This window comes from Syngnathus leptorhynchus, chromosome 6 (genome assembly GCF_054491065.1).
Source record: "Syngnathus leptorhynchus isolate UIUO chromosome 6, UIUO_Slep, whole genome shotgun sequence".
Lineage (NCBI taxonomy): Eukaryota > Metazoa > Chordata > Actinopteri > Syngnathiformes > Syngnathidae > Syngnathus > Syngnathus leptorhynchus.
Genome location: NC_141200.1, coordinates 14,427,213 through 14,453,692, shown reverse-complemented (window position 1 = coordinate 14,453,692; position 26,480 = coordinate 14,427,213). Strand labels below are relative to the sequence as shown.

Here is a 26,480-nt window from a genome sequence, read left to right as displayed (position 1 = left end):
GACATTGAGTCCGAGTGGACCATGTTCCGCGCCTCCATTGTTGAGGCAGTCGACCGGAGCTGTGGCCGTAAGGTCGTTGGTGCCTGTCGTGGTGGCAATCCACGGACCTGCTGGTGGACACCGGCGGTAAGGGATGCCGTCAAGATGAAGAAGGAGTCCTATCAGGCCGTTTTTGCCTGCGGGACTCCGGAGGCAGCTGACAGGTACCGGATGGCCAAGCGGAACGCGGCTACGGCGGTTGCTGAGGCAAAAACCCGGGCGTGGGAGGAGTTTGGTGAGGCCATGGAGAATGACTTCCGGACGGCTTCGAGGGTATTCTGGTCCACCATCCAGTGTCTCAGGAGGAGGTAGCAGTGCACAGTCAACACTGTTTACAGTGGAGATGGCGTGGTGCTGACCTCGACTCGGGACGTCGTGAGTCGGTGGGGAGAATACGTCGAAGACCTCCTCAATTCCACCATTGTGGAAGCAGGGCCTGGAGACTCTGAGGCGGACTCTCCGATCTCTGCGGTCGAAGTCACTGAGGTAGTTAAAAAACTCCTTGGTGGCAAGGCCCCGGGGGTGGATGAGGTCCGCCTGGAGTCCTTAAAGGCTCTGGATGTTGTGGGGCTGTCAAGGCTGACACGCCTCTACAGCATTGCGTGGACATCGGGGACGGTGCCTCTGGATTGGCAAACTGGGGTGGTGGTTCCCCTCTTTAAGAAGGGGGACCGGAGAGTGTGTTCCAATTACAGGAGAATCACACTCCTCAGCCTCCCTGGTAAGGTCTATTCAGGGGTGCTGGAGAGGAGGATCCGTCGGGAGGTCGAGCCTCGGATTCAGGAGGAGCAGTGTGGCTTTCGTCCTGGCCGTGGAACAGTGGACCAGTTCTACACCCTCGGCAGGATCCTCGAGGGTTCATGGGAGTTCGCCCAACCAGTCCACATGTGTTTTGTGGACTTGGAGAAGGCGTTCGCCCGTGTCCCTCGGGAGGTTCTGTGGAGGGTGCTTCGGGAGTATGGGGTGCCGAGCCAACTGATAAGGGCGGTTCGGTCCCTGTATCACCAATGCCAGAGTTTGGTCCGAATTTCCGGCAGTAAGTCGGATTCGTTCCCAGTGAGGGTTGGACTCCGCCAAGGCTGCCCTGTGTCACCGATTCTGCTCATAATTTTTATGGACAGAATTTCTAGGCGCAGCCGAGACGTTGAGGGGGTCCGGTTTGGGGACCTCAGCATCGCGTCTCTGCTTTTTGCAGATGACGTGGTGCTGTTGGCTTCTTCAGGCCGTGATCTCCAGCTCTCACTGTAGCGGTTCGCAGCCGAGTGTGAAACGGTCGGGATGAGGGTCAGCACCTCCAAATCAGAGTCCATGGTCCTCGGTCGGAAAAGGGTGGAATGCCCTCTCCGGATCGGGGATGAGATCCTGCCCCAAGTGGAGGAGATCAAGTATCTTGGGGTCTTGTTCACGAGTGAGGGCAGGATGGAGCGCGAGATTGACAGGCGGATCGGTGCAGCGTCGGCAGTAATGCGGACTCTGTACCGGTCCATCGTGGTGAAGAGAGAGCTGAGCCAAACGGCAAAGCTCTCGATTTACCGGTCGATCTACGCTCCTACCCTCACCTATGGTCACGAGCTATGGGTCGTGACCGAAAGAATGAGATCCAGAATACAAGTGGCCGAAATGAGTTTCCTCCGCAGAGTGTCCGGGCTCTCCCTTAGAGATAGGGTGAGAAGCTTGGTCATTCGGGAAAGACTCGGAGTAGAGCCGCTGCTCCTCCACGTTGAGAGGAGCCAGATGAGGTGGCTCGAGCATCTCATCAGGATGGCTCCTGGACGTCTCCCTGGGGAGGTGTTCCAGGCATGTCCCACCGGTAGGAGACCCCGGGGACGACCCAGGACGCGCTGGAGAGACTATGTCTCTCGGCTGGCCTGGGAACGTGGCTGGGGGGAGGGAAGTCTGGGAGTCCCTCCTAAAGCTGCTGCCTCCGCGACCCGACCTTGGATAAGCAGAAGAAGATGGATTGATGGATGGATGGATGGATGGATGGATGGATGGATGGATGGATGGATGGATGGATGGATGGATGGATGGATGGATGGATGGATGGATGGATGGATGGATGGATGGATGGATGGATGGGACAATGAAATTTGTTTTATAACAGTGTGTATTCGCATGAGATTTTTGTAGTTAAAAAATATACGAAAAAACTATTGACCTCCGGACCCCTTCACTTTATCAAATCTGGCCCTCCTTGCAAAAGGTTTGGACACCCCTGGTGTACACACTTTTACCTCACCAAATATGGCCCTCTTTTTCAAAAGGTTTGGAGACCCCGGCAAGGCAACTGCTTATTCTCACGAGGGTTGCGGATGTGTTGTAGCCTGTCCCAGTGGTCTCTAATCAGATAAACAGAGCTTTTTCTACTTAATTCATATTCTACATACGCAATATTAGGCAAAACACTGTGTTTGGATTTGTGGGGGCGCATAGAATATAGAAACTGATTGACTTGATTTCTCCTTTAATACAGACAATATCTCAAGCATGTCAAGGCGTTTAATTAGTTTCCTCTTTTTTAATACTTCTGTTGAACTGTTGAAAAAATGCCCAATTTTGATCATTGATTATCTACTTTGATCATTTTCTCTACATTTTTATTATAAGCTAAGTAAGTTTTAATTTATTTTGAGGAAAGAGAATCTACTGCTTTAATGTTAATAAAGACATACAGGCTACGTGTAACTGAAGTCTTCTATTGCATCGCTTTAGACATGACTAGTATGGGCCTTCTGGAGGGGGAAATCCCAATGAAGGAATGCAGCCAAAATATTTGAAAACCACAAACCTCATCACAAATGCCTTCACATTTTACCAAACATGGGCACTTTAACTGATTAAATTGACCAGAAAAATCCACATAAGGATGCCGTTGCTTTATGATGCAGTAAAAATGAAGGGGACATCCATTCATCCATTTCCTCTGGCACTGGAGCCTATCCCAGTTGGCTTTCGGCAAACCAATCTCAGGGTACCTATAGACATGCCTTTCACGTTTAGATTTGTTCACATTTACAGCGAAGGCCAATTTCTAGTCTTAAATTACAGCTACTGTCCTCACATTGACATTGTTAATGTATTTTTTTTGGGGGGGGGGGAAGAAACCTAGAGTTCCCATAGGAAAACTTGGACACATGAGGATGGATGGATGGATGGATGGATGGATGGATGGATGGATGGACGGACGGACGGATGGATGGACGGACGGACGGATGGATGGATCATCATCCAAGGAAATCCTGGTATTTTCAAACCTATTCTCGACTTCCTTTCATCCAACACTTTGTTCTCCTCACAGATATGTAAAGATTAGTGGCCAAGGAAAGGCAAAACAACTGAGCTGCTGACGGATATCCAAGTTGTTATTCTCCTGCTGTGAGCTGGCTGGGGCTTCAGTAATGAGAGCCTAGGGGCCTGATTCTGTCTGCTGTGGATGTTGGTGTGCACCTCCCTCCTGGATTTCCGCACATCTATTGTACATGCATTTAAGGAGCTATGATCATGTGGTTAGGAATTTGTGTTTATAACTGAAATTGAAATGTCAAGTCTCACATCAAAATATTTTATAGTGAATCATGCAAGCTGCAGATAAGCACAAATCCTCCTCAACCTGTTCCCTCCCTTTCATACCATGCTTCCACGCCTCACTCTATTTCCCACACCTCACACTATTTTCCATCTTATCTGGTTTCTGCTCCCTCCCTCCTTGGACTTTAATCGTTGAGCTAATTGACTCAGCCAGATTTAGCAACAGGCTTATTCATGTCATTTCACACAACAAGGACTGACCTACTGTATACAGACAGCGCCACAAGGCTTTTGACACACAACCTACTTCCAATGTTAAGCTCAACACAACACATTCATTCACTGACCAGCCCCAACACTATGATCACTTGTAAGTAGATCTGATAAAGAGCTGTATCAAGAATTCTGCTTTTATATAATAATGCTCAAACAGCTTAACAATTGGAATGTGTGTTTATCATGGAGGTTGTACATTCTACTGAAAATTGTCACTATAGTGGTTACCTTAAACCAAATAGAAGGATTAGACAACCCTAAAATGCAATGCAATTCTCTATACTAATAAACATAGCAGAATAAATGATTCTGACAGTATCCATCACGGCTGAAACATTTGGAATATTTTCTATGTATAATAATACCAATTTACCACACGACATTAACATAATAAAATGCAAAAGCTAAAAGGAAAATGTATTGCGCCACTGAAGTTACCAGTCATTTTCAGTTCAGTCTGCATTTGGGGTCTTACACAAACAGTGAACAAGACTAACCTTAAATCGCATTAAAGGTTTGGCTGCAGGCTGCCTGCCCTGCACGTTACTGGCTGTGAGGGGCGTGAGGGAGTGCTACGCGCGTAAATGACGGCTTTCATGTGCGAAGGTGTGTGGATCACTCTTACCGCTGTGCGCACTGAACCAGCGGGGAGCGATGTGCAGGGGCAAGGTGTCAGCCAACGACCCCCGGGATCCCAGAAAGAGCACTCCGTCTGTGTGATGCCGTCCACCGCCACCGTCCTGGTAGCCGGTTCCGTGAGAGACTGCGGGTGTGCCCCCTGACCCCCCTCCAGCTCGATCCGAGTCCGTACCTCTGGGGGTGTAAAAGCCGAAGGGCACAGTGGGAGATTGCTCAATGTCCATTGCGGCCACGGAGCTCACCGAGCGGCTCCGCAGGCCCATGGTGCCGCTTGACCGGTAGTGGCCGAAATGGGCCGATGGTGGTACCGCGCTGTCATCCGTAGAAACACCGGGAAAAGCACCCCGGGACCGCCCCGCCGTGCTCTGCTTTCCCCCCATCCAACAAACGGGGGGTTGTTGGTCGAAACGGGAGGGGGCTCTGCTCGATCCGCAAAGGGTCGAGAGAGCCGTAACAGGCTGTCCGCCCCCCTCCTCTCGCTCCTGTCTGTCTCGCGGCCTGGCTGTCTGTCTGCCTGTCTGTCCTGGCGCTCTTGTGTGTCCGACTCCGCAGGCTCGTCAGCTGTGACTCGGTACAGACGCAACAGCTCGTTTCCCCGCTGAGCGGATCATTGGCCAGTCCGGTTGTCTGGATTCAGCTCTCCCAGACAACCCCCGACAGCACCGGGAGGATGCTGACACGTTAAGTGACGCAGATAGTCCAGGATGACACGCTCACGCACACTGACACGCATACAACACTCCCTCTGACCGTCCCAGGTGATAAACGAGGTTGCGTCTCAGCAGGCGGGACACGACACGGCAGAGGGGCAGCAGCAGCGCCGTAATATTCGCTACGCAGCACCTGTCTCATCTCGGCTCAGACATCGTGACAACTGTTGCTGTCTGTCTGGCAGCCGTGACACGGCAATATGTCCGCGATGGTGTTTTTCTCTTCGATCTGCCAGCATCCAACCAAGCAGTCGCACTTGGGATCGCTTGCCCCGCCCTCATGTACCTTCCGCCGCCGCGACCCGCCAGACAATGCAAAGAGGCGGCTCAGTACGCAAACTCCGATATCTATATAAATATAGATAGGACGACTGTCCTAGATGCAAAAAGCCATCACTTCAATTTACAATGTTTTAAACCACCGGTGATCAGAATATATGTATCGGATATATATAGCACAATAAACATACCATTGAACTTTGTGGAGGAGTATGCGACATGCCACTGGGTGCCTTTGTTATTGTACCTTGGAGAATAATGCATTGATATTTTGGACAACATGAAGGGTCTATGTACTGCCAAGGTGCACAAAAACCAAATAATTTATTTCTTAATTGATGGGAATGGTTCTTATCGCATCCCATTTTTCTGCCATTTCTATGTTGGCAAATTCCCCACCATATGCTAAATTACTTGGTCAAATGTTGCGTTACAAATTATTTTGTCTAGGAGCATGTGGGTATATGTGTGTTTGCGTTGCAACCGTAATAAAATAAACCATGGTCCTCTACTTCATGCAATAGATGCTAATCTATGCTGTTGTCATAACAACAGATATTCCAATGTATTATCTTCAATACACAGGCCTGGACACTCTTTATATTCACACATTAAATGTTGAGTCAATGCAGGGAATTGAATGAAAAGACACAAGAAGAAAGTATGAAGACAGCAAATTAGTTATGAGTAAATGAGTTAATGAAAGTAAGTACATATTGAACTGAGTAAAGTATAATTAGGTACATTGTGGCAGAAGTGGTGCAATAGCATGATCTGGCTGCTGCAGGAAACAGCTGTGGTGAGTCACATTTCCAGTATAATAAATTGTTCAAGGGAGAATTTGAAATTTTAAAAGAGATCACTGCTTCATTTTGTTAAATCAGTCAATGACTTACCAGTTGTGCATTAACGTGATCTGCCACAAAGTCACCTGTCTCTAACCCCATCTTGTGCCTCAAATTTGATAGAAGACCCACTACGCCAGAGAAAAAAAACAACCAATCGGATACGCAAGGTGATTATTTGTTGCAGAGGGCATAGTCATAACAAGCCTGCAACCTCACCCTGTGAAATTGTTACACCACAAAGTAACTTATTTGCAAAGAAGTGTTACTTTAACACACTAAGTTTGAAGAGACTGGAGCGGTGTTCGTGTGACATATGATTGATACCTTCTAAATTGCATATTCTGTCACTTCAATGTATTTTTTAGGAGTGCAGTATTATTTTGTGTATCAAATTAGAGGGAAGATGGGGCCAGAAGCAGTAGATATTTTTTTATTATTTATCACGTACTGCTGTCAAGTCATAATATGGTCTAGTGGTTAGCCTACGGCACTTTCACCACTGTGGTCTGAGTTTGATTCCCGGTCAGGGAACCAGATGCAGCCATAGGGCGACACATACCAGTGTCTCCCCTGTGCCAGTCCCGAGTCTGGGTAAATGCAGAGCGTTGCATCAGAAAGGGCATCCGGCATAAAAACTGTGCCAAAAACCTCTCATGCGAACTATCTGGAAAAAACAGATGGATTACTGTGGCGACTCCTGAAGGGAAAAGCTGAAAGGAGCCACCACTGTCAAGTCATAATGATTTTTTTCATAAATATACAATAGAATAGAATGCCTTTGTTGGCAGGTATACAACAATAATATGGCAGATTTTTTTTAAATTACTAACACCGAGTGTTCGTTTTCTGTTCCTATTTTCTATATAAAGTAAAGTGTGTGGTGTGTGCATTCCACAACTACAGCAATGTACGAAAACCAAGACACCTGTAATCCACCTAATTGTATGTGATGCATTGAAGCAACAGCGGGTCTGCATCACTTACTACAATTATGGGCTGGCACTCAGAAGCCAAATAGTTCTGTTTAGATATATTGTATGTATCTCAATGAAGGTGAAGCTCATTTAAAGGTATATATATTGTTTTGTTGTTGTTACAGGGGAATACAAAACACTAGCTAGTACCGTAATTTTCGGACTATAAATTGCGGTTTTTGTCATAGTTTGGGGGGGGGGGGGGGGCGATTTATACTCAGGAGCGACTTATATGTAATTTTTTTCACAAATTTTCAAAATTCAAAAATCCGCGATGTAGTGAAACTGCGATAAACGAACCGCGATTACTGTCATTTGAACTGCAAGTGACGTCACCCGTGCCGCCCGGCGGTTGTTTACATAATAGACAAAGGATTCGATCGCGGGATGACGAAGATGACGAAGGGCCCCACGTACTACCGGCATCATTAGCGGCTTTGTTTGTAAGTGACACGGAGGATGAAAAGTTTGAAGGATTTAATGATTTGGAGTGACCCAGAAGGTTTGAAAAACTATAATGGCTCTTACGCACGCCCGGTCCTTCTCGACGAGAGCTCTCTTTCACCTCCGTGGATGGAAGTCGGGGGCCGGCGCTCGGCCGGGTGGCTGTCCGGGGACGATAGATGGGGCTCGGACATGGCTTTTACGCACGCCCGGACATACTCTACGGACCTCTCTTTCACCTCCGTGGATGGAAGTCGGGGGCCGGCGCTCGACCGGGTGGCTGTCCGGGGACGATGGATGGGGCTCGGACATGGCTTTTACGCACGCCCGGTCCTATTCATGGAGCTCTCTTCCACCTCCGTGGCTGGAAGTTCAGTAGTTGTTGGCTCGTTGAACTCTTGTTTTGTTAAATAAAGAGCCTTTTACCAAACTCACGTCTTTCCTGGTACTTTGTTAACGCTACAATATCGTTATATACTAGATCTCTGCAGCACACGCGCGGCGTTGTTGACATAAAGAACGAGGAATTTGATCAATGGATTTAATGATTTGGAGTGACACAGATGGTTTGATAATATTGTTTTAATATGATAGTTATTTGAAATATACTTTATATATTGTTATATGGGTCTGTGGAATAATTAGAAATGCAACTTACAACGGGTCCGACGTCATAGATAGATAGATAGATAGATAGATAGATAGATAGATAGATAGATAGATAGATAGATAGATAGATAGATAGATAGATAGATAGATAGATAGATAGATAGATAGATAGATATAGAAATCCGCGAAGTAGGGTCACCCGGTTATTTGTACATTTTTTGTGTCAGTAAATGTATATGAAACCATTTAAGTGCATGTTTTATTATTAGAACATTAAATAATTGCTTCAAACATGTAAATAATCCATTAATAGTGGCGAACATTTTGTATAAATATTTAAAATATAAATGTTATACGTGTGTGCGTGTAACATGTTAACAAGAAGTACTGGGCAGACTAACGAGTTAGCAGAAAGATCCTAATTCACGATCATGCTAATACGCAAAAACGGACCTCTAAAGGAATGTAAACCAACATCTGGAGCATCACTACATTGTCCTAAAGGTTAGACATATGTGATCGTTCACTTCTCTTGTTAGGAGACCCACTTACATCGTCAATGACTCTGTACACGAACGTGAAACAGGAAGTGGTATCGCCTGAAAACGGCCTTCAAAAGAAAGCACCTACCTCAAATCAAAGCATGACTGAATAACATAACATGGAGAATTCTTAACACGTACTGTAAATGTGTTTTTAGAACAGCTTTTATTATTATATATCTTTAGAACAAGGTACAAGTGTACATACTGTAAATATGTTTATAGAACTCTTAAACAATGTCAATATGTTTTTAGAACTCTTTTTATTGTAACAATTTCTTTATAAGAAAAAAGGTACAAGTGTACGCACTGCAATTGTGTGGGCACTCCCTGCCTTCTGCTGGCGTGCTGGCAACTTTCGTGCCATAATTCCCGTTTTATTTTGATTTTTTTTTTTAATTTGGAAAAAAAAAAATCTGCGAAGGCGGCTCGGTGGGAAAGTGGGTAGCACGTCCGCCTCACAGTTAGGTGCGGGTTCGATTCCACCTCCGGCCCTCCCTGTGTGGAGTTTGCATGTTCTCCCCGAGCCCGCGTGGGTTTTCTCCGGGCACTCTGGTTTCCTCCCACATCCCAAAAACATGCTTGGTAGGCCGATTGAAGACTCTAAATTGTCTCTAGGTATGAGTGCGAGTGCGGATGGTTGTTCGTCTCTGTGTCCAGCACAGGCTCCAGCACGCCCGCGACCCCCGTGGAGACAAAGCGGTTCAGAAAATGGATGGATGGATGTTTATTTTGATTTCTTTAGCCAAATGCATTTCTGTAATTTTACTCATATCATTTCACATGGTTTCCATAGTATTAGTGCAAGTGAGTGTACAGTTTTTGGTTCCATTTCAGAATGCACTAAACATTTCCAGCTAAAGATTTTTAAGGCCATGGTATCTTCAATTTCATTTGCTCCATCATTTATAAACAACATTTAATATAAGTTGAATGTACGACCATCTTAATCGTCTTTATTATTCATTTGTACATACATTAGGTAATTCCAACCAGTAAGCTACTAATGCTCACATGAGAGCAGCAGCTTGTTGGTGCAATATGCAGCGATTTACATTCGAGCCAATGAGTCGACTTAGCACCACTAGTGTTGGTGATTAGTAAAATCATCGCTTGTGGCAGCCCTACTGTCCACCCACACAAGCCATCAAACGCTGTTTACTCATCATGACAAAAGAGTTTTCTATGGACATTAGGGACAAAACTTTAGACCTGCACAAGGCTGGGATGAGCTAGTCTACATTAGGCAAGGAGCTTGACAAGAGTAGTGATGGGTGGTTCATGCCTCATGAAAACTGTATTGATATTGTGCTGGCACGGAGTCGGTAAGGTGTCTCTCTGCTGCTCAATACACCCACCTGCTGGATCTTGCATTTCATTACTACTATTTTTGTTTCTTTCTATTGCAAGTTCCATCCATACACCCATAGTTTGAACCGCTTGCCCTCACGAGGGTGGCGGGCGCACAGGCGCACTGGCACCTATACCAGTTGACTTGTATTATTTGTATTTTAATCTAAGTTTAAAATGTTGAAATACAGTCAATAAATACAGCAAACATGTCAACGTAAAGATCAGAGTGAAAGTGTCGTGATTGTGTATTGATGCTCGTATGTATTGGAAAATCAATCATTCAACCCATTACTTCAATTACATGACATAAAAAAATAAGCGCGTTAAAACAAAAGTTCCTAATTAAGTTATGATCCAGATGTAAATACCTTGAAATAAAATCAGAAACGTTGATCCCTTGCATATATTCATTTTTTGATGTCATACTCTCAGCAGAATAATAAGCAGAAAAATAGAAGAATTTACCACACTTAGACACACTTATATTCACCATACTCAAAGTTTTGCACACAATTTTGTTACTTGGTTCACTGTATACTTCAAGGCTCTCTTGGCAGCAAAACCTTGCCCGGATTCATTAAGTTGTTTGGGTCAAGATCATCCTTGATGCTCTGCATGACCTGCATCGTCAGGGATCCCATCTCTTCATGGAGCAGTGCTCGCTTGCCCAAACCCACTCCATGCTCCCCTGTGCATGTACCATTCATAGCCAAGGCCCGTCTAGAAGAAAACAAAGCAATGTTGTTTTCAGGCCAAACATACAAAGAAAAAAAGTCAAGGAAAAGTGTGAGAACATTGGCATTGCCAAGATTTCTGCATATGTTGGTCACTAAATGGGATGTGATTTGCATTTATTTTTGTTAATGAATAATCAATGTCTGGGGTAAGAGTCATGCCACAGCATTTACTGTGCATCAGGTTGAGGGCAAGTCTCTAACCAGAAACCATTTACTTGTTGATTTGGGTAATTGTCCCTTCTGCATCACTTGTATTATGAGCTTCAATTAGCAGACAGATGGTCTGAAGTTTTCCTGCAAAACATTTTGGTAAACTTAGTAATCTATTTTTTCATTGCTGATTGCAATGCGCCCCTCCGAGAGCGTTTGCATGTAAGAATCAAAATTATAAGTAGCTGAAAATATGGTACTTCTGGGATTCTTTCTAATCGAGCAGATTACATCATCAGTAACAGTGTTGCAATAACATGTGAAGTAAACAATAAAATTACTTTGTTCCTTTACTTTTGGTTCTGTGGTATCATAAACAACATCATGGAAGTGTAGTTATTGTGTCAGGCTATGTAAATCCTTGGTTGGAATTGGGGCGGGGCGAGATAGCACAATTGCTTCAACCTGTTTCCTTTTTGTTGACAAGTCAAGTGAAAACAGTACATGAAATCACATCATCACATTGATTGGATTTGAGGTTGGCTGGCTCTTGACTCAGATTAGCTGAGCTCTTGGAGATGTCATTGGCCAGCCGGCTTGCATGTTTCCATTTGTGCTTACATGTTGTGTCTAATAAAAAGCATAACATTGTTTGTGTTGTATTAGTTTAAACAGCCTGTTTATCTGTGTGACTTGGATTGGATCACATTTTTTGAACAATTTATGCAGAAATCCAGGTAATTCCAAAAAGCTCACATATTGTTTCTTGTATGTGTATTTACGCCTATGTAGAAAGCGAGACAGTTTTGCCAGAAAATGTACGTTTCAAAAGTATATAATTTTGAGTTACATTTAAGCAATCTCACATTAAGTGATTGGGGTTAGTACAATTGTATTGAGATTGGGTCTTTCTAACCTCCCGCTGGGTCAACTGGTTTACAACATTTGGATTTGGATAAAAACAGTCCTAACTTTGTTGTTTTATCTAGCTTTTAATGACAGTCCCTTTGTCAGAACAGGGGTTAAGGAGGGGTTGTGTAAAAATATACTAAACTGATTATGACTTTGCAGAGGTGGTCAATAGACCAAAGAATCTGTTAAATATTGCTGAGGATCTGGATAAAAGAATGGATACAGGACTTTATCTTCAACACATTACTGAGAGTTATATCTAACATAATAGTGTATTTTGTCTTAAAATGTGCTTAAGCATAATGAATGCTTTTACCAAGAATGTAAAGTTGTACATATATTTGTTTTGAGTTTGTTTTTATTTATTCTAGAATTTTTATTAACTTCAGGCCAAAGTTCCACCGAGGATAACTAAACTTTCAGTTAATGTGGGTGCATTTACCATAATTCCCAGACTATAAGTCGCTACTTTTTGCACAAGCAGGCAAATAGTGGCTTATAATTGACACATAGAAGAGACAGAACAAGATCAAGACGGACATTACTGAAGAAAAGAAGCTTTTATGCACAAACCCTCATTATGGTATAAAAGAAGAAATGCATATGATGCCACTTTTAAGTTAAAGGGAGTCAACTTGGCTCTGAACGAAGGAAGTAGAGCTGCTCATGCACTGTAGAGGTTTCCTCCGGTCACTTGAGGGCACTGTGCTATTGTTGATGACATCTTGTTGCGTCACCCTTTTCTTTCTTTATTTCCCGGTCACGTCTACTCTGGAGCTATACGTGTAGCTCGTATCATATTGCCAACTTTACCCCTGTAAGTGGTCCCATTTTATTTACATATTATTAGTTGTGGGTTGCTAGTGTTCCCTGCACATTAAGTTTATTACGGTCGTCGCTGAGATTTATACATATGTTTGCAGAGCTCCTTCATCTTTGTCAATAACGCTTATATTAATAAAAGGTATGCGTACCCATAGAACCATCTCTTTCCTGACAATATTCTTTGTGTATATTCTCTTACAAATGGTGATTAAACATTAGAAAGCCTGCGTTTTATAGTCCGCTGCGTTTTATAGTCCGCTGCGGTTTATGGTCCGCTGCGCTTTGTAGTCCGCTGCAGCTTATAGTCCGGTGCAGTTTATAGTCCGCTGCGTTTTATAGTCCGCTGCGGTTTATAGTCTGCTGCGGTTTATAGTCTGCTGCAGTTTATAGTCCGCTGCGGTTTATATATGAACAAAACAACAATTTCCCCTAATTTTAGCTGGTGTGTCATAATCAGGTGAGGCTTATAGTCCGTAAATTACAGTACATTTATTAAATATAATTCATGTACACTGTGCCTTTTCAAAAGATGTTTTGAGTCAATTAACAGAACTTGGATGGTCTCACCCCCAGATTCACAACACCACCCATCTGTTTATCCTCCATGAATTAGGAAGAAGCCAAGTAACAGATGAACAACCAAACAAGCAAACTGGAGGCTGTGCAAAGCCAAGGAGGAGGCCTACAGGAGCGGTGACCGGGACCTGTTCAAGCAGACCAGAAACACACTGAACCGAGAGGTCAGGAAAGCCAGGAGGTGTTACGGGGAGAGCCTGGAGAGACACCTCTCTGCCAATCCTGATCCCTCAACAGTGTGGAAAGGTCTGCAGAGCATCACGGGCTTCAAGAAACGAACCCCCGTCCTGTGGAGAGCCCAAGGCTTGTTAACCAGCGGAAAGAGGTTCTACTGCAGGTTTGATCGGTCCTCCCACACAACAGGACCTCCTGCAGCACAGCATACTCCCTTCCCCTCACAACCGCTCTGTCCACACCTCCGTCACCGCTGTCACATAATCTCTCTCTTGCAGAGGCCGTGCCCGCACTCCAGATCCGTGAGGAGGAAGTGCGCCAGGTGTTCCGGAGACAAAAGATCAGGAAGGCACAGGGCCCAGACGGCGTGTCACCCTGCTGCTTGAAATTCTGTGCTGAGCAGCTGGCACCCACCTTTGCACGGATCTTCAACCGCTCCCTGGAGCTGTGTGAGGTGCCCTCGTGCTTCAAAAGCTCCACCATCGTTCCAGTGGCCAAGAAGCCCGCCATCACAGGATTGAATGACTACAGACCTGTAACTCTGCCATCTGTGGTCATGAAATCTTTCGAGAGGTTGGTGCTGAACCACCTGACGCATGTCACGGGCCCCCTGCTTGACCCCCTCCAATTTGCCTACCGGGCAAACAGGTTGGTGGATGATGCGGTCAACATGGGACTGCACTACATCCTGCACCACCTGGACACCCCAGGAACGTACGCCAGGATCCTGTTTGTGGATTTCAGCTCGGCGTTCAACACCATCGCTCCTGACATCCTCCAACAGAAACTCATCCAGCTCGCGGTGCCTGCCTCCACATGTCAGTGGATCATAAGCTTCCTGACCAACAGGAGACAGCGTGTGAGGCTGGGGAGCATCTCATCTGGTACCAGGACCACCAGTACTGGCGCCCCTCAGGGGTGCGTCCTCTCCCCACTGCTTTTCTCTCTCTACTCCAGACCTGGGCATTGTACGGCCCGCGGGCCACATACGGCCCTTTGGTTGACTTTGACTGGCCCGTGTAAGGTTCATTGGAAATTACAAAATAAACATAGTTTCTTATTTTACTTGATGCATGGACTGAAGCTGCGTTGCTTTTATTTTGAAGTTGTTTTTTATTCACATACATGATGACGCAATACGTATAACAAGGCGTGCGAGACGTGCGCATGATTGGATCCTTGTCGCTAGCAAGACAAGACTTAAGCCCTCAGAAATGCCCGCTGCTAAAAAAAGGTAGATGCCGAATGCAGGGTTTTCAACAAAAACTGGACTGCTAAGTATTTATTTACTGAAGTCGGAGGTAAAGCCGTGTGTTTAGTTTGCGGGGAGCAGATCGCCGTGTTTAAAGACGATTTTGATTGTAGTGTGGTTATTTTTATTTGCATGTTTAGTGTGTTTTTATTATGTTGTTTTAGTGATTTAATTATTTAATTACATGCTTTTCTTCAGAGATATTGATTACCTGATTGCCTGCATCTAAGTTTATTGGATAAATGTCACAAAAAACGTTCACATTTTGTTTACCATTGTTTTGGGAAAATTTGATTGAATAAATGACATTTTTTGCAAGGAAAACTCACTTTTTCATTACTTAATTATGATATATACTCTTACCAGCTTGTCAAAAATAATGTTATTTACTGCTTTTTATAAAGAAATGCAATTAATAATATGAAGAATTGAGGTCAGCCTTTTGGCCAGCCCTCCACAATATTTTCAGTTTCTCATGTGGCCCCATGGAAAAATTGCCCACCCCTGCTCTAGACCAACGACTTCTCCTCAGGTGACTCTCCTGTGAAGCTCCTGAAGTATGCAGACGACACGACTCTCATCGGACTGATCCGGGACGGTGATGAGACTGTGTACAGACAGGAGGTGGAGCGGCTGGTCCACTGGTGCAGCCAAAATCACCTGGAGCTTAACCCGCTCAAGACCGTGGAGATGACACTGGATTTCAGGCGAGATCCTTCACCACTTTAACCCCTCACTATCCGCAGTAATACTAAACTCTCCTCAGACACCTTCAAGTTCCTGGGTACCACAATCTCACGGGACCTGAAATGGACCGGCCACATAGACTGTTCGGAAGAAGGCCCAGCAGAGGCTGTACTTCCTGAGACTGCTCAAGAAGTTCAACCTGCCGCGGGAGCTGCTGAAGACCTTCTACACTGCCATCATCCAGTCTGTCCTCTGCACCTCCATCACTGTCTGGTTTGGATCGGCCTCCAAACAAGACAAGCACAGACTGCAACGGACAATCAGAACTGCAGAAAAGATCATTTGAATCAACCTCCCATCTATCCAAGACTTGTACCTGTCCAGGACCAGGAAACATGCAAGCAACATCTCTACAGACCCTTCTCACCCAGGTTACAGTCTGTTTGAACTACTCCCCTCCGGACGGCGTTATAGAGCTCTGTACGCCAAAACCAGCAGACACAGAGACAGCTTCTTCCCCCAGGCTGTTGCTCTGATGAACTCACACCACTCTTAGAGTCTCAGAGTCATTGCTGTGCAATAACATCCTGCTCTCCACACCTTTTTGGATTGTCTACACTGTTTGCACTATGTGTCTTCTCTGCATCCATTGCAGCCTGGTCATCCTGGAAGAGGGACCCTCCCATCTGTGGTCTCTTCTCAAGGTTTCTCACTTCCCCTAGTCGGATATTTGAATTTTTCCTTGCCCTCATGGGAGTTTAAGATCAGGGGATGGCTGAGAATATTGTCATTTGTCATTTTCACATGTCCTGAGTGTTGTTAGTCACCTAAATGTTGAACAGAGACTGTGATGTAACGAAGTCAAATTCCTTGTTTGGCACGCTCAAACATGGCGAATAAATTCTTCTTGAATCTTGAAATGATTGGCTCTCCTTAACGTTTTGTTCACTCTACTGCTATTGAGGTATATAACAGGATTCCTAAAACAGCAATTATCATGGCGGCGAGAATCTTAGATTTTCAGATTGATAGCAAGGCGATAGAGTGATTAGTGAGATGAATGCTTATGCCTGTATCTCACTGAGGGTTTTGCGTATGGCCCGAATGTTGATTTTTTTTTTTTTTTATGTCAAGGTTCATTCAAAGTTGCAAACGGTTGCAAAGACGTTCGACGGACAATCACCAACAGTTTTAGTAATTGCGAACAGTAAAAAAATAAAAGTTTTTACATGTTCAAAATTGTAAAGTTAATGACCTTTGCAACCGTTTGCAACTGTTTGCAACTTTTAGAAACCAAACATAATACCGACGTTCGCTGCTTGCACAAATAGTACAGGCTTTAAGCCCCTATCCCACTGGGCAGCGAACAATTGCGAGTGTTGCGTTGTCGTCAGGGTTTGTTCAAGGTTGTAAATGTTCAACAAACGGTTGCCAGACCTTTGGCAGTTGTTGGCAAGGGAATTTCGAGCATGATCAAAATTTCCTTGTGACAAGAAAACTGTTGACAAACGTCTGGCGACCATGTAGCAAACCTTTGCAATCGTGACTGAACCCTGATGAACTCTGACGTGAACGCTTCAAAAACATTTGCAATTGTTTGTTGTTAATTGGGAAAGTGGCCTTAGAGACTCAAACATCAAAGTGTGAGACTGACAAGGGCATTATAGAGTAAAAGAAAAGGATGTGATCATACTGTAAAGTTAGTTCTTGAGTCTCAGTTTAAAGCGGTACATATAAAAACAAACAATACAAAGATGCAGAACGTTATTACCTTGCCAACCTTTCACTGAACAGATGGACCCTATGCAGTTCTTCTGGGTCATTGGGATCAACTAACATCAGACAGTGAAAGTTCCCATCACCCACATGACCTGCGATGGGACCTGCATGAGCGTTACAAAGGGCAGAACATTGGAAGGGGGCGGGGATCCCTTTTACTTGCAAAACAATAACACTGTCATTCAGTTGTTTTGTGATAAACATGAGAATGAGAAATTCTGGAAGAAATCAGATTCATCCATGGTAGCGCTCGATGATGTCCACATTGTTGGAAGTCTTAAATGCTCCACTGAGACTGGAATAGTGTGATTAGTCGGACATGTCCCCTGTAATTAGAAGCTGTTAAGTGTTCGGTTACTAGACTTCTGTGCTAGTAACAAATTGTCAAGCACAATGTTCAACCATAAAGGGTGTTCACATGCGCATTTAGTAATAGGACACCCTAGGCTACAGTTATATATCGACTTTGTCGTGGTGTTAAACTCAGGTGAAGAAAGGGGTAGAGGTGGTCGTGTGTTGGTGAAGTTCAGATTCTGCCAAGGCACCCCAATGTCACTAGGGATGTTTGATACAACTTCTTTTCAGACAGTATTGATTATTTAGTAGGCACCGATACTGGTTACCAATACAGGCAATGCTTTTGACACATACATTTTAATACACATACAAAATAAACCGGAATTGACCTTTTTTAACCGGGACTGACCACAAACAAACTGGAAGTGAACTCACTAAACCGGAAGTGACTAAGAAAAAAGTGCCCCAAATAAACTGCGTTTCAGGGGCGGTTTTATCCGTAAAATGTAAAATTTTGACATCAACCACCGCTTAGGGCCATACTACCCTGAGAACGCCCAATCTCGTCTGATCTTGGAAGCTAAACAAGATCGGGCCTGGTTAGTACTTGGATGTGAGACCGCCTGGGAATACCAGGTGCTGTAACCTTTTTTTTTTTTTGCACCTCAATTGTTAAAGCAAATTTGTACAACTCCCATCGCGTATGGCATTCTTGGGGTTATAATAGATGACAGGCTGAGTTGGAAGCCACACTTCAAACACGGCCGACTACTGGATTCTCATTCACTTCGTACACTTTGTTGGCAACACAAAAGCAAAAATGAAACACAAAAATAAGTTTGAAAGTATATCTACTTATGTTCTGTTATAGATTTATATGTTGCATCATTAGTTTAATGGATAAAGTGAGAAAGGGGTAGGAATCTAAAAAGCTATGCTTCCTCCTACTCCTTTTCAAGCATTATTGATTTATCTATTTATGGGGGGGGGTTCAATTTGTTGGTTTATTGTTAGGGCGGTTCGGTGGCACACTGGGTAGCACCGGCTTCCTCCCATATCCCAAAAACAGACTTGGTAGGCTGATTGGAGACTCTAAATTGTCCCTAGGTATGAGTGCGAGTGTGGATGGTTGTTCGTCTCTGTGTGGCCCGCGATTGGCTGGCTGTCCCGCGCCTACTGTGCACAGTGAGGGTGATACCGGAGGCAGACCTGAGAGACCGGGTAGGAATGTGTACATGAAGGAGGTCTGACAGGTATGGAGGAGAAAGGTTATGGATAGCCTTGAATGTGTGGAGGAGAACTCCACTTCATCAATGCGCTGTTTTATGGGGAGCCAGTGAAGTTGGTGTAGAACGGGATTGATATGATGGTAGATGGGTTCCGGTGACAATGCGAGCAGTAGCATTCTGGACCAGTTGCAATTTATAGAGGAGTTTGTGAGGGAGACCAAAAAGGATGGAGTTGCAATAATCTAAGCGAGAGGTGACAAGAGAGTGGACTAGGATAGCAGCGCTGGATGGGGTGAGTGATGAACGGAGGCGATTAATGTCACGGAGGTGAAAATAGGCAGAACGGATAGTGTTGTTTATGTGGGTGCTGAATGATAGGGTGCAATCAAGGACGACACCCAGACTCTTTGCCTGAGGGGAAGGGAAAACCGAGGAGGTTAAGGCAAACACCCAGGTATTTGTAGTTCTCCACTACCTCAATGTCCAATCCCTGGATGTTCACCGGAGTGAAGTGTGGTGTTGTCCTCCCGAAGCTTACAATCATCTCCTTCGTCTTGCTGGTGTTCATCTGAAGCTGGTTGAGCTCACATCAGCTGACAAAGTCCTTGATGACCGTCCTGTATTCCAGATTGTTCTCCTCCGAAACATATCCAACAATGACCGTGTCATCAGAGAACTCCTGGATGTGGCAGTATGTGGTGTCGTGAGTAAAGTCCGAAGTGTACAGGGTGAAAAGGACTATACATTTTGGCATCATCCATTTTAACAGCATCTTCAGTAAAACTGAATTTTTGGTCACAAGGAGTTTTCCTTGGCTTGCAGTTTTCCATTTTGAATTTCCCCCAAATCCTGTGTACCATAATTTTCAGACTATAAGTCGCTCCGGAGTATAAGTCGCACCAGCCATAAAATGCACAATAAAGTGAAAAAAAAAACATGCAAGTCGCACCGGAGTATAAGTCGCACTTTTGGGGCATATTTATTTGTCAAAATCCAACACCAAGAACAGACATGAACGAGCAACAACAGGCTAAACGATAGGTATGCTAACGTGACATAAACACAAACGAAGAGCTGAGAACGGGTCTGACGTAACATTCAGAGTTATTCGAATAACTATTACATAAATAACACGTTTATAAAACCATCTGTGTCACTCCAATTCATTAAATCAATCGATCGTCCTTTATGTAAACAATGCCACGTACACGCGCCGTCGGACTCGTCATGATTTGCATTTCTAATTATTCCACAGACCCATATAACGATATATAAAGTATATTTCAAATAACTATCATATTACATACTATATAACAATATTATCAAACCATCTGTGTCACTCCAAATCATTAAATCCATCGATCAAATTCCTCGTCCTTTGTCAACAAAGCCGCGCGTGTGCCCTGACGTCAACCTTGTCGTTATTCCACGGATCTAGTATATAACTATATTGTAGGGTTAACAAAGTACAAGCAAAGACGTGGGTATGGTAAACGACTCTTTATTTAACAAAACAAGAGTTCAACAAGGCAACAACTACTGAAATTCCAGCCACGGAGGTGGGAGAGAGCTCCATAGAATAGGAGCGGGCGTGTGTAAAAGCCATGTCCGACCCCCATCCACCGTCCCCGGACAGCCACCCGACCGAGCGCTGGCCCCCGACTTCCATCCCCGGAGGTGAAAGAAAGCTCCGTAGAGTATGACCGGGCGTGCATAAAAGCCATGTCCGAGCCCCATCTACCAAACACACGCGTGCGCCCTGACGTCAGCCTCGTCGTTATTCCAGAGATCTAGTATATAATTATATTGTAGTTTTAACACAGTACAAGCAAAGACTTGGGTTTGGTAAACGGCTCTTTATTTAACAAAACAAGAGTTCAACGAGGCAACAACTACTGAACTTCCAGCCACAGAGGTGGCCATAGAATAGGAGCGGGCGTGCGTAAAAGCCATGTCCGAGCCCCATCCACCGTCCCCGGACAGCTACCCGGCCGAGCGCCGGCCCCCGACTTCCATCTACGGAGGTGAAAGAAAGCTCCGTAGAGTATGACCGGGCGTGCGTAAAAGCCATGTCCGAGCCCCATCCACCGTCCCCGGACAGCCACCCGGCCGAGCGCCGGCCCCCGACTTCCATCCACGGAGGTGAAAGAGAGCTCCCGTCGAGAAGGAACGGGCGTGCGTAAAAGCCATAATAGTTTTTCAAACTTTCTGTGTCACTCCAAATCATTAAATCCTTCAAACTCTTCGTTCTCCGTGTGTCTTACAAACAAAGCCGCTAATGATGCCGGTAGTACGTGGGGCCCTTCGTCATCTTCGTCATTCCGTGATCGAATCTTTGTCCTTTATGTAAACTGCCGCGCCACTGACGTCACTTGAAATTCAAATTACAGCAATTCCTTGCTGCATCGCGGTTCGTTTCTCGCGGGTTCCGTTTTTTTTTTTTTTTTTTTTTAATTTTGAACATTTGTGAAAAAAATTCACATATAAGTCGCTCCTCAGTATGTCGCCCCCCCCCCCCCCCACCCAAACTAAGAAAAAAAAAACGCGACTTACAGTCCAAAAATTACGGTACATATGTTTCCGGTGACATTTTCACACAACCATCAAATATTTTGAAATCAATACCCAGAAAATGCTTCCACTGACCTAGATCTTTCATCTTGAAATTTCCTGAAAGCATCATTTTGACATCCTTCATTATTTTCTCATTACAGGCTGAAATGATCAAATCATCTACCCAGATAATCAAAATCACCTTTTCTTGTCCGGTCTCCTTTGCATAGACACAGTTGTCTGCTGGGTTTTGTGTGAAACAAATTTCCGTTAGGCATTCATGTAGAATAATATTCCAGTTACGGCCAGATTGCTTCAGACCGTACAAAGATTTTCCCATCTTACACACAATACCTTCCCCTTCTTTATAGCCTTCTGGTTGATCTGTGTAGATCTCGTAATCAATTGGGGTGTGCAAGTAAGCCATTTTTAAATCTATTTGATGGATTAGCATATCCTCCTGGACTGCTTTCTGTATCATTACTCTCATAATGGTTAAATTTGCTGTTGGGGAGAATGTTTCACCATAATATATCCCCATCTTTTGACTGTAACCTTTTGCCACAAAACTTGCTTTGAATTTGTCTTTACCTTCCGTGTCAGTCTTTACAGCATAGACCCATTTTCCCCCCACTGTTTTTGTGCCCTTCGGCAGAGTAGTTAGAGTAAATGCGTTGTTTTCTTTTAATGACTGTATTTCTTCATCCATAGCTTTAACCCATTGTTTTGAGTTACCTCATCTCATTGCTTTTGCGTATGTGTTTGGGATACCACATATTGCTCTGTAGCAGTAATCAATTGTGAGATTAACCTCATCACTATCATCGCTGTCTGTTACAAAATATTCTAAATGACTGGTTTCTCTCTCTTTCAGGATATCTCCCACTGACAGGTTCACTACTTGTCTCTTTTTGATCATATACAACAGATGTACCACCTTGTGGATTTTTGTCTTTTACACTTGACTCCTGAGACTTCTCCCTGTTCTCGTTCGTCTCTTGTGTACTTCTGTCCTCTCATGGGTGTCTCCATTTGCCCTCATTGTTTAGTTCTATGGTAACCGTCGGTGTCTGATTCTCCACATTTTCTTTGTACATAAATTTGACAAGTCTGTGTTTCTGAACCTTCTCAGTGTCTGGGTGGTAAACCAAGTATGCAGGGCTGTTTTTGTCATAGCCTACAAAAAGACCTATGTCACACCTTGAGTCGAGTTTGCCCTTGTTTTGTTTGTATGTGTAACTCTCAGACCAAAATATTTGCATTTTGGACAAGCCAAGATGGCGTGTCACCATCCTGCTTGAAAGTCTGTGCTGAGCAGCTGGCACCCACCTTTGCACGGATCTTCAACCGCTCCCTGGAGCTGTGTGAGGTGCCCTTGTGCCTCAAAAGCTCCACCATTGTTCCAGTGGCTAAGAAGCCCACCATCACAGGATTGAATGACTACAGACCTGTCGCTCTGGCATCTGTGGTCATGAAATCTTTCGAGAGGTTGGTGCTGAACCACCTGAAGCATGTCACGGGTCCCCTGCTTGACCCCCTCCAGTTTGCCGACCGGGCAAAGAGGTCGGTGTATGATGCGGTCAACATGGGACTGCACTACATCCTGCACCACCTGGACACCCCAGGAACGTACGCCAGGATCCTGTTTGTGGATTTTAGCTCGGCGTTCAACACCATCGCTCCTGACATCCTCCAACAGAAGCTCATCCCGCTCGCGGTGCCTGCCTCCACCTGTCAGTGGATCACCAGCTTCCTGACCAACAGGAGACAGCGTTTGAGGCTGGGGAGCATCACATCTGGTACCAGGACCACCAGTACTGGCGCCCCTCAGGGGTGCGTCCTCTCCCCACTGCTCTTCTCTCTCTACACCAACGATTTCTCCTCAGGTGACTCTCCTGTGAAGCTCCTGAAGTACGCAGACGACACGACTCTCATCGGATTGATCCGGAACGGTGATGAGACTGCGTACAGACAGGAGGTGGAGCGGCTGGTCCACTGGTGCAGCCAAAATCACCTGGAGCTGAACCTGCTCAAGACCGTGGAGATGACAGTGGATTTCAGGCGAGATCCTTCACCACTTTCACCCCTCACTATCCGCAGCAATAGAGAGTGTCTACTCTCCTCAGACACCTTCAAGTTCCTGGGTACCACAGTCTCACGGGACCTGAAATGGACCGGCCACATAGACTGGAAGAAGGCCCAGCAGAGGCTGTACTTCCTGAGACTGCTCAAGAAGTTCAACCTGCCGCGGGAGCTGCTGAAGACCTTCTACACTGCCATCATCCAGTCTGTCCTCTGCACCTCCATCACTGTCTGGTTTGGATCGGCCTCCAAACAAGACAAGCACAGACTGCAACGGACAATCAGAACTGCAGAAAAGATCATTTGAATCAACCTCCCATCTATCCAAGACTTGTACCTGTCCAGGACCAGGAAACATGCAAGCAACATCTCTACAGACCCTTCTCACCCAGGTTACAGTCTGTTTGAACTACTCCTCTCCGGACGGCGTTATAGAGCTCTGTACGCCAAAACCAGCAGACACAGAGACAGCTTCTTCCCCCAGGCTGTTGCTCTGATGAACTCACACCACTCTTAGAGTCTCAGAGTCATTGCTGTGCAATAACATCCTGCTCTCCACACCTTTTTGGATTGTCTACACTGTTTGTACTATGTGTCTTCTCTGCATCCATTGCAGCCTGGTCATCCTGGAAGAGGGACCCTCCCATCTGTGGTCTCTTCTCAAGGTTTCTCACTTCCCCTAGTCGGAGATTTGAGTATTTCCTTGCCCTCGTGGGAGTTTAAGATCAGGGGATGGCTGAGAATATTGTCATTTGTCTTTTTCACATGTCCTGAGTGTTGTTAGTCACCTAAATGTTGAACAGAGACTGTTCCTTGTTTGGCACGCTCAAACATGGCGAATAAATTCTTCTTGAATCTTGAAGTCTGGTATTTTACCTGTTAACATCTCGTAAAGGGGTTTTCCCTGTACACTTGTTAAAACACCTGTTTCTCACTATGGCTGCTGTTTGAACTACATAGTTCCATAGACATTTAGGTAGATTACGTTCAACTAGCATGCATCTGCCTATCTCAAAAAGTGTACGCCAGCTCCTTTCAGCAGTCCCGTTTTGGTGGGGTGAGTATGGCGCTGATGTCTCATGTCTGATACAGTTCTTCCTCAACAGAGTTTGAAACTCTCTGCACATGAATTCTGTACCATTGTCTGACCTGATACACTTTACTTTTCCATAAGGTGCTGTATCTGCTAAGAACTTTTCAGTCGCCTACACAGTATGATTTTTTGCTCTAAGAAAGTATACAAACATTGCGTTTGAATAGTCATCTCTGAATGACTGCACATATTTGTAACCATCAATAGAATCATTAGCAATTGGTCCTGCTAGGTCTGTATGCACCATTTGTAAAGGAGCCTCTGCTATTGTATCAGGGTTTCTATTTCGGGTTTGTGCAAACTTTCCCTGGATACATACTTTACACTCTCGATTCGGCTTTACAGTATCTCCCTTAATTTTCATACCATTCACCACATTCTGTAGTCTGAGCACATCCTCGTAGTTGCAGTGGCCTAATATTTCGTGCCATGTCTGCATGTCATGACAAGTATTACATAGGTCAACAGCATCGCTCTCAATGTGTCGATAATACAACTTGGCGTATACATAGATCCTGAATTTTGTACCGTCTTTATATATCAGCACGCTCTGTCCTTGCTTGAAAATGACTGTTGCTCCACAGGCAGTGGCTGACTTGACCGAAAAAATTTCTTGCGGGTAGGAGGGTATAAACAACGCATCCCTCAGCGTTGCCCTACACGGTCGTCCTGTGTTGTCCACCAGGATCATCTCTGCAATCCCCTCACGCTGAACAACACCTCTGCACAAGGTTCCACCTGCCAGCTCAACACAGTGCGTATCCGGCTTGAATGAGTCATCAAAACTTTTAAATTTGGATATATCTGTGACAATATGGGAGGTAGCTCCAGTGTCGACCATCATCCCTTTCTTCGTGATGATGCGGCGTGGGTGCTGGTCTTTCTCAATGTCCGCGTCCTTGATCCTAAAGGCATAGATTGATTGCCGCTCTCATCTGCGACTTTCCTTGCACCATTTTGCTTTTCCTTACGTCTACGTGGCGTCGTGGGTGTCTTTCTTGCAATGGCCACACCAAGTCTTTCGTCGACATGCTTTTGCCCAGTGACCCTTCATGCCATACTTGAACACACACTTTGTTTGATCTGCTGCCCTCTGGGAAGAGGTACAGAAGTCTGCACCAGCCTGCACCAGACTCACCAACAGCTTCATACTCCAGGCTGTTAGGATCCTGAACTCTCTCCCTCCTCCACCCACGGCTGCATAACGTCCTGACCTTTTGGGCAACGTTGGCTGCCTTGGACTACTCTCGCGCTATATTCTGACTGTCTGCTGTATGCACACTTGCTCCATTTTTGCTCCTCTTATTTATTTATGTATGTATGTATGTATGTATGTATGTATGTATGTATGTATGTATGTATGTATGTATGTATGTATGTATGTATTTATTTATTATTTATTCAATGCTCTTGTTTATTCATTGTATGTGCCTTCTTGTTTTTACTTTTTGCCTTCTTGTTTTTACTTTTTGTAATATACTGTTTGTAATATGTTTTGTCACCGTGGGATAGTGGGAAACGCAATTTTGATCTCTTTGTGTGTCTTGGCATGTGAAGAAATTGACAATAAAGCAGACTTTGACTTTGAAACATGTTATGTTGATATCTTCATTTCTCCTGTACCGTGCACTTGGCTTTGTGGGTCACAATAATTTGTCCAGCGCACTGCGGTTACGCGGTCGGACGGAAATGACGAAAAATTAGCCTATCCAGCCTGGAGGTCTGGTCCAAATTTGAAATGTTTTCTATTTGTGTCACCGACGGCGCTGTTACAATAATAGGTCTGGTGCGCTGCGGTTACGCGGTCGGACGGAAATGACGAAAAATGAGCCTATCCAGCCTGGAGGTCTGGTCCAAATTTGAAATGTTTTCTATTTGTTAGGTTTGCAGTTT

General features: G+C 44.8%; 2 protein-coding genes and 1 pseudogene across 8 annotated transcripts in view; 1 reads left to right on the top strand and 2 right to left on the bottom strand.

Moving 5' to 3' along the window:
• Positions 1–5,177, bottom strand: part of znrf1 (zinc and ring finger 1) — a 67,333-nt gene extending 62,156 nt beyond the window's left edge. For all 4 annotated transcript variants that reach the window (XM_085913987.1, XM_085913989.1, XM_085913988.1 and 1 more), the window contains exon 1: positions 4,469–5,177. In XM_085913987.1, coding sequence (XP_085770113.1) covers positions 4,469–4,862 — 394 coding nt within the window. In that variant the 5' untranslated portion in view covers positions 4,863–5,177. The remainder of the gene's footprint in view (positions 1–4,468) is intronic.
• Positions 5,178–8,423: 3,246 nt separating this feature from the next.
• Positions 8,424–26,480, bottom strand: part of ldhd (lactate dehydrogenase D) — a 35,764-nt gene continuing 17,707 nt past the window's right edge. For 2 of the 4 annotated variants that reach the window (XM_085914006.1, XM_085914007.1), the window contains 2 exons: positions 17,326–17,437; positions 8,424–10,961 (listed from right to left, as the gene is read on the bottom strand). In XM_085914006.1, coding sequence (XP_085770132.1) covers positions 10,781–10,961; positions 17,326–17,437 — 293 coding nt within the window. In that variant the 3' untranslated portion in view covers positions 8,424–10,780. Of the gene's footprint in view, positions 10,962–17,325; positions 17,438–19,334; positions 19,539–26,480 lie in introns of all 4 variants that reach the window. The other 2 variants (XR_015066384.1, XM_085914009.1) reach the window with 2 other exon arrangements.
• LOC147056129 (5S ribosomal RNA) lies at positions 18,160–18,278 on the top strand (annotated as a pseudogene).